This window comes from Rhinolophus sinicus, chromosome 3 (assembly GCF_057876585.1).
Source record: "Rhinolophus sinicus isolate RSI-liver-muscle chromosome 3, RSI-T2T, whole genome shotgun sequence".
Taxonomy (NCBI): Eukaryota; Metazoa; Chordata; class Mammalia; order Chiroptera; family Rhinolophidae; genus Rhinolophus; species Rhinolophus sinicus.
The window spans coordinates 90685120-90698350 of NC_142503.1; the positions used below are offsets into that span (position 1 = coordinate 90685120).

The 13231-nt window shown below is 51.4% G+C and overlaps 2 protein-coding genes across 2 annotated transcripts; one reads left to right on the forward strand and one right to left on the reverse strand.

Annotated features, from left to right (window-relative positions):
- Nucleotides 1-10: 10 nt before the first annotated feature.
- MEPCE (methylphosphate capping enzyme) lies at nt 11-5154 on the forward strand. The gene is made up of 4 exons (XM_019752794.3): nt 11-2786; nt 3924-4142; nt 4322-4448; nt 4564-5154. The coding sequence occupies exons 1-4, from the start codon at nt 1128-1130 to the stop codon at nt 4614-4616; spliced, it is 2058 nt and encodes a 685-aa protein (XP_019608353.3). The 5' UTR covers nt 11-1127; the 3' UTR covers nt 4617-5154.
- Nucleotides 5155-6028: 874 nt separating this feature from the next.
- Nucleotides 6029-7291, reverse strand: PPP1R35 (protein phosphatase 1 regulatory subunit 35). Its single transcript, XM_019752676.3, has 4 exons — nt 6924-7291; nt 6594-6846; nt 6377-6513; nt 6029-6267 (listed from the first exon to the last, which is right to left on the reverse strand). Exons 1-4 carry the CDS (start codon nt 7158-7160, stop codon nt 6094-6096), a joined length of 801 nt encoding a protein of 266 aa, XP_019608235.1. The 5' UTR covers nt 7161-7291; the 3' UTR covers nt 6029-6093.
- Between the last annotated feature and the right edge of the window lie 5940 nt (nt 7292-13231).

Sequence of the window (13231 nt, forward strand, 5' to 3'; positions counted from 1 at the left end):
CCAGGTGATCGCGACTAGGGAAAGGCGGAGGAGCGAGAGAACAACTCGGCCATTTCGAGGGAAGAGGAAGTTGGACAACATCGGCTGTTTTAGTGCTGATTTTTTTTTTTTCAGTTCAGCAGCGAATATTTTCCGGGGGGGGGTGAGTTAAAAATGACCGATCGTACTTTACTGAGAACAGTTCATAGGAAGACGGTTCGGACGCTCCGTTCCTTCCCTTCCTTTCTCAAAATTCACTCCTCCGCTCCTCGGAAACCTTTCTAAGTAGTAAGTGGGCAAAGGGAGGTGGGGGCAACCAGGTCATGAATAATTCATGAACCATCCTGTTCCTTCGCCACGCCCCGCCGAATCGTGCTCACGCAAGTTACGTGTACCAAACCTGAGGAAGCGACGTAATAGTCCCCGCCCCTAGGACGGAGGGCGGGGTGTCGTCTCCAGCACGTGCTGCATCTACAAGCCCAGAAGGTTGTGCGCAGGCGCTGCCCGCTAGGGGGAGGAAGGAGGCGGGGTAGGGAGGTTGTTGGGTTTAGAGCCGGGCGGAGGCCGCTGAGACTCATTCCTCAGGAACAAGGGTCGAGTGTCAAGGAGACCTTTTCACACCAGCTCCCCGTACCCCGCCTACGGTGGGTGGGATCGCGCGGCAGAGACAAAGGATATCAGTAGGGACGAACATAGCTGCGAAGGGAAGTAGGGTGTCAGTTTGGGGTGGTGGGCTCTTTGTGGGGGTTGAGGGGGGCTATATTTAAAGTCCCGGAGCCGTTAAGTTGGTTCGTACTCGGATGCGCGCGCGACCAGGGTGGTGGCAGAGTGCGCATGCGTGACTCTGGGACGAGAGGAACGCGCTCCAGCAGTGCGCGCTCGCGGCAAAGCGGTAGTGGTAGGGGAGGAAAGGGTCGGCGCACGCGCGGTTGGTTCCTCGAGTTGTTCGGGTCTCGCGGGTATCTTGTGGTCTCGCGGGCGAGTGGGGCGCGCTTCGGGGGAGGTGCTTGGGCGCGAGACTAGGCGAGAAGAGCAGAGCTGCGCGCGCACTCAGGAGGGGGGCAAGGGAGCGGGGTCTAAGAAGGGGGGTTAAGCCCCCTGGCCCTCCCCCCCCGTAGCCCTCGACTGGGACGGAATAAGGGGAGGAAATGATCGAGATGGCGGCAGAGAAGGAGCCGTTTCTGGTGCCGGCCCCGCCACCGCCGCTCAAAGAGGAGTCTGGCGGAGGGGGCGGCCCCTCGGTGCAACCGCACCGAGAGGCTGCCTCCGGGGAGCTCCGAGGCAGGACGCAGCACGGGCCGGGCCCGCGCGCACAGTCAGCCGGGGCCCCGGCTTCTGGGGCCGGCACGGAGGGCCCCGGTGCTACATCCACCCCTCGGGGAGGCCAGTCGCAGCAGCAAAGAGGGGGCGGCCCCCAGGCGCACGGGGAGGCCCGCTTGTCGGATCCCCACGGGCGAGCCGCTCCCCCGGACGTGGGGGAGGAGCGACGGGGAGGGGGCGGAACAGAACTGGGCCCCCCTGCCCCGCCCCGACCCCGTAATGGCTATCAACCCCACCGGCCCCCTGGGGGAGGTGGAGGCAAGAGGAGAAATAGCTGCAATGTAGGAGGTGGTGGAGGCTTCAAACATCCGGCCTTCAAGAGGCGCAGGCGGGTTAATTCGGACTGTGACTCTGTGTTACCCTCCAACTTCCTCCTGGGGGGCAATATCTTTGATCCACTGAACCTGAATAGTCTCCTGGATGAGGAAGTGAGCCGCGCACTCAATGCAGAGACCCCTAAGTCATCCCCACTTCCAGCCAAGGGGCGAGATCCAGTGGAGATTCTCATCCCCAAAGATATTACTGACCCGCTCAGTCTCAATACTTGCACTGATGAGGCCCAAGTAGTTCTTGCTTCACCACTCAAGACTGGTCGGAAACGGCATAGACACCGGGGACAGCACCACCAGCAGCAGCAGGCAACAACTGGAGGGAACGATAGCCACTCCTTGCTGCCCACAGCCCCCCTCACCCCCTCACTCCATGGGGAGGGCACCACACAGCAGCAGCGGCACAGGGGCCAGAATCGGGATGCCCCCCAGCCCTATGAACTCAACACAGCTATCAACTGCAGGGATGAGGTCGTGTCTCCCCTTCCATCTGCCCTACAGGGTCCCTCAGGCTCCCTTTCAACCCCTCCAGCTGCCTCAGTTACCTCTGCACCCTCGTCTTCCTCCTCACGACATCGAAAACGTCGCAGGACTTCCAGCAAGTCAGAGGCAGGGGCTAGGGGTGGAGGCCAGGGTCCCAAGGAAAAGGGCCGAGGGAGTGGGGGAAGCCGCCACCACCTCCACCCACTACCTGCAACAGGCTTTAAAAAGCAACAGCGCAAGTTTCAGTATGGGAATTATTCCAAGTACTATGGGTACCGCAATCCTTCCTGTGAGGATGGGCGCCTTCGGGTGTTGAAGCCTGAGTGGTTTCGGGGTCGGGACGTCCTAGATCTGGGCTGCAATGTGGGCCATCTGACCCTGAGCATTGCCTGTAAATGGGGCCCATCCCGCATGGTGGGCCTAGATATCGATCCCCGGCTCATCCACTCGGCCCGCCAAAACATCCGACACTACCTGTCTGAGGAGCTGCGTCTGCCACCCCAGCCTTCTGAGGGGGACCCAGGGGCAGAGAGTGAAGAAGGGACTACAACAGTCCAAAAGAGAAGCTGCTTCCCGGCCTCACTGACAGCCAGCAGGGGTCCCATCGCTGCACCCCAAGTGCCCTTGGATGGAGCAGACACATCAGTCTTCCCCAACAATGTTGTCTTCGTCACGGTAAGAGGGTGTTGGGTTAGGGGCCAGGTAAGAGATTAAATGGGAATGTGGCAAGGGAAGGTTGTGAACCAGAGGGATTTCTGTGCATGCAGTTCTTGCTAGGAAAACCAGATTCTTACGAAAAGGGTCTGAATCTGCAACTGATTCATCTGGTTGTCTCTCCCTCTATAAACTAGAAAGATGAGGGCTATACCTGGGCTCTTTTCTCATGACAACTAGCCCCAAAAGGGGGTCCCCTTTTGCCCTGCTCACAGCCTAAACTATAATCCAGACCAATCCACCTTCCTTTGGAGGCTGCTGCTGATAATTTGGTCTAGTTGAAAACTTGTCTTCCAACCTACTGAAGGTGCATGAAGGGATGGGTGTCAGACATGGAACGTCTCGGGGTGTGGGAGGATTAGGATAGTGGCTAATATTTACAGTTTCTATCCTTTGATAGGGACCTTGTTTGCATTAGATACAGAGTTGGTTAAAGAATGTCAGTGGTGAGGAACCCAAGAGGTTTGACATTAGATCATCTCCACATTGACCCTAGATAGTGGGATGGGGAAATGTCAGAGTCCTCTGCGGGGCGAGGGATAACATGTCTTCAGCTTCTGTCCCTTGACTACTCATAGTTCCCCATAGTGTTGGCAGTTTGTTGGGTCAAGCCTAAAAACATGGACTTTTCAGAGGGTGGTAATGAGCTTATCTAGAAAAGATTTCCTAAGGGATGGGGCTCTTATCTGGAAGAAAAGAAAGGACAAGCCTGAAACTTTGCCAGCCCCAACTACAGGGAAGGAACCACGGGTTTCCTTTTCAAATCTGGGTTAGGTCCCTTTGCATAATGTCGACTCCCTCAGCTTATGTTTGTGGACAGGGTCTTGGAGGAATCCCAGCATTCTTTCTCTGCAGTTTTATCCCAGCTTTGGAGATCTCATGGACACTTGGCTCAGTTTAAAATTACCTGGGTTCCCTTTTTATGTTTGATTGGTTTACCACCAATAGCATGCAAGAAAATGAGACTCACTAGGCACCATTTGGGTATCACAGATGACTATGGCCAAGGGCTACAGTAAGGCTACAGGACGAGTTGTGTGGAGGCCACTAGTGGTTCTCTTAATGCCTCTTGACCTGGACCCCCATTCTTGCCCTCAGGGTAATTATGTGCCGAATCGAGATGAGCTGGTGGAGGCCCAAACACCTGAGTATGACGTGGTGCTCTGCCTCAGCCTCACCAAGTGGGTGCATCTGAACTGGGGAGACGAGGGACTGAAGCGCATGTTTCGTCGGATCTACCGGCATCTACGCCCTGGGGGCATTCTGGTCCTGGAACCTCAACCTTGGTCATCTTATGGCAAGAGAAAGACTCTCACGGTGAGTTGGGGTTTCAGTGGACATTGCAGGATATCCTTCTTTTAGTTGAGGCAAAGCAGCCTCAAAGAAGCAGAAAGGGGACTTTCTGAACAAAGTGAATAGTCCCCCTGGGTTGTTGGGTGGGCATCACTGCCAAGTGAGAAGGCAGCAAGTTGAAATGGTCCCGTTCTTGTCCCTAGGAAACAATCTACAAGAACTACTACCGAATCCAGCTGAAGCCAGAGCAGTTCAGTTCCTACCTTACATCCCCAGAGGTGGGGTTCTCCAGCTATGAGCTTGTGGTCACACCCCATAACACCTCCAAAGGTAAGGCTGGCTTTTTTGTTGGGGGAGGAAGAAAGGCCGGTCCTGGTGGAGGATGCAGACCCTGTGGAGTCTTGAGGTCCTGCCAACCCCTCCTGATTGCACACTCTCCTCTCAGGCTTCCAGCGTCCTGTGTACCTGTTCCACAAGGCCCGTTCCCCCAGCCACTAAGTGGCTCCCTGAACAGCAAGTGTGAAGAAGCTGCCCACTGCTCCTAAGGACCTGGGGGAAGAAGAAATTATCCCAGTCTTTCCTTTCTGGCTCCAAAGTTTCCTTTCTCAGATCTGCAAAGAAAGCTTTTCCTACGTTGTTGCCCCAGCCTCCCTATACCTCTGGCACCTAAGCAGCAAGCCCAACTGTACTGGAGTTACCACCATCTTCCTCTCCCCCAGCCCAGTGGGCTGGATGGCATGGACTGTTTATTGACCTCTGTTCTCCTAGGGCATGAGAGGTAGGGAGTACCACTTCTCTAGCCTCTTCCTCCTGTTTTTCCAAGGAGAGATTCCTATTCTCCTCAGCCCTTGTCCCTAGCTACGTTTCAGTGGACCACGGATAAATGGACTGAGGGTTAAAAGGGGTAAGCTTGGCAGGGAGGCACGCTGGTACTGTGAAAATCCTTCCCTCTGCTGTCCCCCATTGGGAGAGGGGGTTGGGTTTGGAATGTAAGAACAGCACAATAAACTTGATGTTTAGGGCAGTGGCCCCCACACTTATGTCTGGCACTTTCTAAGGGGAAGAGATGGTGTCTTCCAATACAACCTGGGCTTCCTCTGCCCAAACTAGTCTCAAGGTTTTTTAGTCGTTGGGAAGATTGCAGATTGCTAGTCAGATTTTCACACAAGTATGCAGAACCCTAGACAAGAAAAAGGAATAATGCAACTTTTAATGTGAAACTTGAAGAGCCCATCTATGCCCACCCCTGCAAAAAAAAAATTTTTTTGACGTGTGTGTGTGTGTGTGTGTGTGTGTAAGTATTGGCAGAAGGCTAACTTTGGAAGTTAACAGTGGAATTGAAGTGGATCTAGAAAAAGGCATTTTGAATCAGACCACCACCTCCCCTGTGCTCTAGAACGGACCTACCACCCACCCTTTTTTGTGCTGTGGAACCAGACTAACTGGCAGTTTCATTAACAGGAAGCTCTTCAGCTTCATGTGTTGTTCCTGAAGCTTTGGACATTCATTCAGCAAATACTGAGCACTCTTAGATCAAGTGTAAACAAGATGGGCAAGACCCTTGAAGGTGAAAACAAGGAAATAATTTCAGTAACTGCTAGTAGCTGCCTTGCAGGTTCCTTGAGCTGGGGAATGAGGGAAGGTTTCCCTGAAGTTTACTGTGTGGGCTGAGACCTGCATGTTAAAGTGATCCAAGTGGTGCAAAGGAACAAGCGTGGTGTCTTCAAAAAAAAAAAAAAAATGGCAGCTGTGACAAGTCAGAAAGGTGTGGGGAGGGTATCTAAACCTCTGATTTGGGCAATTTTCTACTTGTCATTACTGAGTTCTTTAAAAAGGGGCAAAAATTTGACTTCTTGGCAACTTCCAACCTGAGGTTTGACCCCATCTTAAGGCTTTCAAGAAGAGTTCCATTTGTTAGCAAAACAACTTTATTCTAATAGTTTTAACACAAAAATATGAACCAGCAATTCCAGGCCTAAGCTTCCCATCGCTTCAGTATCCGATGCATGAGGAAGGTATCCTCTGAAGGGCGGGGCCGGAGTTGGAGCCGGAGAGGGGGCAGACCGTCCAGAGTTAGGTGTGGAGATTCATAAAATAATGTTTCTGGGTCACACAGGATGGTCATGTCTGGCCCTGGCCCAGGTGGCTCCTGTTTGGAGTTGGAACCCAAAGGTTACACACGAGGAAAGAACCTGTGGCGGAAGTAGGAAGAAGTGGAGGGGTGGGACGGGGGAGGGACTCATGCCCAGGTCCCTCACCTTTGGGGGCGGGGCTCGGGCCTGCGGCGGCAGAAGCGCCAATTTCTCCTTCAGCGCCGCGTTCAGAACTTGTTCCTCGGGTACCTGCAGGCTCACCAGGTCCCGGAAGAGCAGCCTGCTGCGCGGCACGTTCAGCCCTGAGACCGCAGGGGGAGAGGAGGTGAGCGGCGCCTCTCACACCCACACCCGCGCCCGGCAGGCTGTCTGCCCCCCTCACCCTCAGCCACGCTCTCCTCCAGGCCGCAGCGGGTCTGGAACGACTTTCTCAGCTGTTCCTCCACGGCCTTTGTGGCATCGAATTGACCCGCGGCTGCGGCCCGCGCGGCCTGCAACTCAAGGCTCAGGGCCAGGCTGCTCTGCGGCGCGGGAGCCCCCAGGTCCTGCAGAGCTGCGGGCTTCTCGATTGGTGCAGCGACGGCCGGCAGCAGTTCGGACCGGACAGGGGAGGGTGGCGCCAGGCGGAAGCGGACCTGGGAGCAGAGAGGGCGGTGAAGAGGTAGGCGCAGGGTCGTCGGCAGGTTGCCAGCGAGGCCTTTAGACACCTCACCTGCCGCCCCTTGCGGGCCCCGCCCCGCCGCTCCGCCCGCCCCTTCCGCCGCCCCGGGCTGCAGTTCAGCCGCTTGGGGCTCTCCGACCGCGGGCTCGGGCTTAGGCTCAGGTCCAGGCCGGGTTCGGGCACTGGGGCTCCGGGCTCCGGGGCGCGGGGTTCTGGGGGAGACCCCGGGGCCGCCATGGCCTCTTCCCCTTCCACCAACTCCAGCTCTGACTCTTCACAGCCCATCATCTCTGTGTGACTGGAGGCCAAGGTCACTTAGCACCGGCTCACGACCTCCTCTATTCAGTCCGACCCAGACCGCTACCGGAAACCGTTATCCCCTACCAAAGGGGGGCGGGGAGACGAGCCCTCCCCCGCTCTATTGGCGCTCCTAAACGTCATTTCCGTTGACCCGCCCCCTGCCCCTACCGGGCTTCCGCCCGCAGAAACTCTGCACCTCCCCTCGGCTGGGGTGTTAGAGCTGAGGCCAGTGGAAGCCGTACGGGTCCCCATCAGTACCATTTTTCCTTTCGAACTGTATGACTTTGCCTCCTTTCTTTGCCCGCGGAATCTTCATTTGGCTTCTGCTGGAGTCCTGAGTGTGTCAGTCTTCCCTGTCGGGGTGCCAAATGGGACAGCTTTAACTTAACTGTCCAGCTTCCCCTCACTGGACCTCCCTACTTCGTGCCTTCACAGCATCTGTATGTTTTCTGTCGCCTCCGAGCTCGGACCAGAACTTCCCAGTTTGAGTGAGGGTGGGGCTCACTGACCCCAGCCCCGGGCTCCCTCCTGGGACTCTGGGCGATCGTGGTTTCCCGGGCTTTAACTGCCTCACTCAGCCTGGAGGCCTTTTGTAACTTTTTCCTCTTCTAGCGTCCCTTAACATATTCATGTCTATAAAAACAGATACTTGTATGTTGAGTATAGTTTTTTTAAAAAGAAGGCCTCGGTGGATTTATCCGACCCCTGGACTGCAGGGCAGAAAACTGGAGCTCTCGCTCGTTTCCCATATTCCTTAGGGCAGATCCTCTCAATTCTGTGAGCGTCTGTTTCTTCTTGTTTAAAATGTACTAAATTGGGTTCAGGCTTCTTGAGGCTCTCGCAAAATGTCAACAGGTATGTTTGTGTATCACTTTTCAGTTTGAGAGTTTTCACATCCTTTATCTTCCCAAGAAATGCTGTGGAAGATCAGATAGAATGGATAGTGTTGCCCTCATTTTACAAAACAGTTTTCAAGGATCTCAATGGTTAAACACTAGAGGCTTTCCTGCTAAAGTCTGGAATAAGAAAGTATAACTATTCCCTCTACATTTGTGAAAGGGAGTAGGGAGGTACAAATGTAAATAAATACTTATATTTTTAAAAAGTGGAAGTAATTCATTTAAAAATTTTTATAGTTACATACTATAACTGAAGGGAAAGAAGCTGGACTTTGAATATATTTTGTGCATTTGACTTTGGAAACCTGTATGTTTTATATGATTGTATGATAAAAATTAATTTTTAAAAATCAGTCCCTAAAAGTTGAAAGTGAAATGAAACAAATGAACCTAAATGTATATCCAGTTGGTGGCCTAACTACACAGAAGGGAACTTTCTGAATGACTTGAAAACACACTGATTTAACTGTACATCCAAAGATCTGCCCTAAGGACAAAACTGCCATTAAAAGAATAAAACTCCTATAAAATCTTAAATTGTATTTAGTAGTCATATTATTAGGAATAGGTGGAATTGTGATAAAACATAATCATGTTGATTGTACCAGAACTGGAATTTTGTCACAGGAGACGAGATGAAGATCTAAAATCAATGTTATGCAAATTCCCTGTAGTCTTAAATTAGGAAGTATCTGTATGAACTCATGGTATATTTTAGCTTAAATTAAAAAGTATATCCTAATTCTGTCTACTGAAAAGCCCTTAGAAACAACGATGGACTCCCTCAGCACCTTTAGCCCCCAAATATAGTAGCTAATTCTGTACCCCTGGGCATTTCAAAACCTATACACAGATGTTCACAGCAACTTTATTCATAATAGCCCCAAACTGGGAATAACCCAAATGTCCTTCAATAGGTAAAAGAGTTAAACAGTGGTACATCTATACCATAGAATACTTACTACTCAGCAATCAAAAGGAACAAACTTGATACACATAACTTGGATGAATTACCAAGTTATACTGAGCAGGAAAAAAAAAGCCAATCCCAGAAAATTACATGCTGTGTGATTTCATTTGCATAACGTTTTAGAAGTGACAAAAGTTTAGAAACGGAAGACATTTTTAGCTGTTGCCAAATGTTAGGGACTAGGTGGAAGAAGTAGGAGGGAGATGGTTGTGGTCATAAAAGAGCAACCAACACCAGGAATCCTTCGGTCTTGGAATTGTTCATTTCCTTTACTGTCATGGATACAAGAACCTACACAGGTGATAACATTGCACAGAACTTAATACATGCACACAAAAATGAGTACAAAACTGGGAAATATGAATAAGATTGGTGGATTATATGAGTTGTCAGTATCCTTGTTGTGATAATATAATACCGTTTTGCAAAATGTTACTGTCTTAGTCTGTTTATGCTGTTATAACAGAGTACCAGAATAATAGACTGGGTAACTATAAAAAACAAACATGTATCTTGCACAGTTCTGGAGGCTGGGAAGTCCAAGATCAAAGCGCCAGCAGATTCAGTGTCTGGTGAGAACCTTCCTTTTGGTTCACGGACAGCTGTGTTCTCACTGTCCGCACGTGGTAGAAGGGGGCAAGAGAGCTCTCTGGGGTCTCTTTGGCACTAATCAAAGGCCCCGCCTCCAAATACCAACACATTGTGGATTAGGTTTCAACATATGAATTTTTTGGAGGGGACACATTCCGTCTATAGCAATTACCATTGGGAAAAACTAGGGAAAGTGTGTGAGTGATCTTTCTGTATTATTTCTTATCACTCCATTATAATCTACAATGATCTCAATAAAAATTTTAATTAAAAGTAATGTTGGGGGCCGGCCCGGTGGCTCAGGCAGTTAGAGCTCCGTGCTCCTAACTCCGAAGGCTGCCGATTTGATTCCCACATGGGCCAGTGGGCTCTCAACCACAAGGTTGCCGGTTCAACTCCCGCAAGGGATGGTGGGCTGCACCCCCTGCAACTAGCAACGGCAACTGGACCTGGAGCTGAGCTGCACCCTCCACAACTAAGATTGAAAGGACAACAACTTGACTTGGAAAAAAGGCCTGGAAGTACACACTGTTCCCCAATAAAGTCCTGTTCCCCTCCCCCAATAAAATCTTTAAAGAAAAAAAGAAAAGTAATGTTGGGGTTGGGAAGAGGAGGGGCAATGTGTGCGTGTGGGTAGATAGAGGAAACAAGATTAGCCAAATGTGGATGATTGTTGAAGCTGGGTGATGGCTACCTGGGGGATTATATATTTTCTTTACTTTTGTATAGATGTATGAACATTTTTATAATAAAAGCTTTTTGTTTTCTAGTTTTTGGGGTTTTGCTTTGGCACACTGGAAGTGTTGGAGGTAAAACTTGAAACTGCCCCTCCCCCCCAGGCCTTGACTGTACTAATAGATAAAAAAAAGTCCCTGTAGGAACCCTAGCCACAAATTCAGTAAGCCTAATTCCTCAGCCTTAAAATTTAGCCACTCCCTCTTTCTAGGCCGGGACACAGAGATAAAAAACAAGCCATTCTGTTTGCCAGCTTATGCTGTGGGCCTCCAGGAATTGGAAAGTTAACCCAGTGACTTTAAAGAAACAATATGATTGTGAGGGAATGAAGGGTCTCAGTCCTGCCTCACCACTCTTCCTAGGATTTCTTTGGCTGGACCAGGCTGAGAGGCCTGGAATTGCTTTGCCTCTAAAAAACAACAAAAAAAGAAAGATAGAAATAAAATGCCCCTCTAAGAAGCTACTAATAAGTGAGGAAGACTTCTCTATCCTTAACTTTAGTCTCCTCCTGGCAGCATGTTCTAGAATTATACTCTCTTCTGCAAAGATGGATTCCAATTACATGTCCCACTAAACCACACCCTGAATGAAGGCAGTAAAAGGTGGAAAGGAGGAACCCAGGAGGAGGGAGCAAGGAACGAAATTGTAAATATGGTCCAGGAACAGAACCCCTTCTACTCTAAGCAAGAGGGGAGAAACAGAAAAGCTACCCTGACCCCATTACCTGAGATTGCCGTGAGGGGTACTCTTCCTTCCACTTTCCAGGCTGGAGAGGTCCCACCCACTTCTGCATTATCTGCCATCCAGGGAAGATTTGGAAGAGGAAAGAAAAGGGAATGCTGAAGGAAGAAGGAAAGAGGCACAGAAAAGAGCCCCAGGAAGAGGTCACACTTTAGGCTCTTATATTCTGTCTTTATGGGTTAGAATTCACGAGGTTGTGATGTTCTCTGTAGTAATCTGGGTGGGGTATCCCAGACCTGGTTTAGGGAAGGCGAGTCTGGGTCCTGGAAGGGGTCATTCAGGATCATCCCTGAGCTTCTGGGCCAGACACTCTGGGTGGGCTAGGTGGGACAGGAGACAGGACCGGATCAGAGGTCCTTCCATGGACCATGCGGTTGAGTTGCAGTAGGATGCCCCCAATGCAGTGATCCACGGTGTGGCTGGGACTGCTGCATAGAGCATCTAGGAAGACCTGCCAGGGTTGAAGGGGCAGGGGAAGAACAAAGGCTCCATCCAGGAAGGCGCCCTCCAATAGGGCCAAGACAAGCCAAAGAAATAAGGCAGCAATCACCGACCACCACCCTCTGCAAACCCCTCTTGCAGGGACCCCAACACTTCCCGTCTCCCCCTCCCAAATTGGCTGCTGCCTATGGGTCAACCCAGAGACACTTCCACACTGTGTTCCTGTCACACAGAGAGTGCTGGAGGATGGGAGTAGCTCACTTGGCACTTCAACGGCTGTGACCCACCCTCCAGCCACACAGCATACTTTCCCATCCTACCTAATCTCAAGGTTGGTAAGGTAAACCACCCCGGCAGAAAGCCTGAGCCCACCACTCCTTCCTCCTAATGCAGAAGGAACAGACTGAGATCCAGAGAGGAGGGCACAGGTCCAGCTGCAGGCAAACACCGAGGCCAAGCCCCTCGGCCTGGCCCTTCCAGCAGCAGGAAAGGAGCAGGAGGGCCAGGATGAGGCCCCTTCGCATGAGCCTCCAGGGATATGGGATGAGGCCAGCTTCTGGGATAAAAGAGAATTGAGAGTAGAGAACAGGGTCAGAAGAAGTCCACAGTCTGGGTGAGGTAGAGGAGAGTGAAGAAGGGGAAACTGAATGACACTAGGAAAAGAGAGAAACAGATTTTTAGGGTTGGGGGTATAGAGAATTCAATGGAGCCAGGCTCGGTAAAGGGAGGCGTATTGGACTGAAGGCCTGAGCTTGCTGGGGAGGGGATGTACTTGATGTTAACATAGAGAATAGAAGGTTGATGCCAGATGGTTAAGGCCTAAAGGAGCCTGGGGAGAAGTTGGTCAGAAACCACTGGAGCTGTAAGAAAAGGGATGGAGGCCATGAACAGGGTGGGTGAGGTTAGAGCTATGAAAGATGTGGCCATAATCCAGGAAGATGGGGCCATGTGTAGGGGGGAATGTAACTACACAGAGGGACATGTAAGCTGCTGACCTTGGGTTGCAGGTCCTGACAGATCTCTCTGCCTGGCAGGGAGTCAATGCCTAAGACCTCAAAAAATGGGATTGTTACTCAACAAGGGTAGACACACAGGAGATGTTGGGGGATCTTAGGGGTGAAGGGTGATTCCATGGTAACTTCTAGATTGGGCAGTGAGGTCTTCCCACAGCCTAGGAGCAGCTGGTAAAGAGAACGAGTTGAGTGCCTTGGATTCCACTCTCTGCAGTGGCCCCAGGGTCATCCACCGAATGCCAACACCCAGCAGGAAAACACAGGGTGGGAGTAGACAAGGAGAGGAGGGGGACAGCTGCAGCTGCCGGGAGGAATGGCAAACTGAGGGAGGGAGAAAGGTGCCAGGTGGGAGTGAGAGGTGCTCTAGGCAAAGAGGACAGATAGGGATTATGGGGGCAGATATAGGTATTGGGGGCTGGGACATCATGAAGGGACCCCAGAGGCTGGCTGGTTCATAGTAGAAGCCAGCTTGTGCAGCTGGGCGGAAACTTGAAGAGGGACCAGGGTCGGGGGTAAAAGAAAAACCTGAGGGGGAACCGAAGCTCTGAGGTCCTACCTTGTTCTGAGGTGAAAGAAGTTCCAAGATGGCAGAGAAGGGAACTTGGCCCAGAGCCTGCTGTCTACTGCTGCTGAGGTCATGAGAAGGTCAGATGGAGCAACAGGACTCTT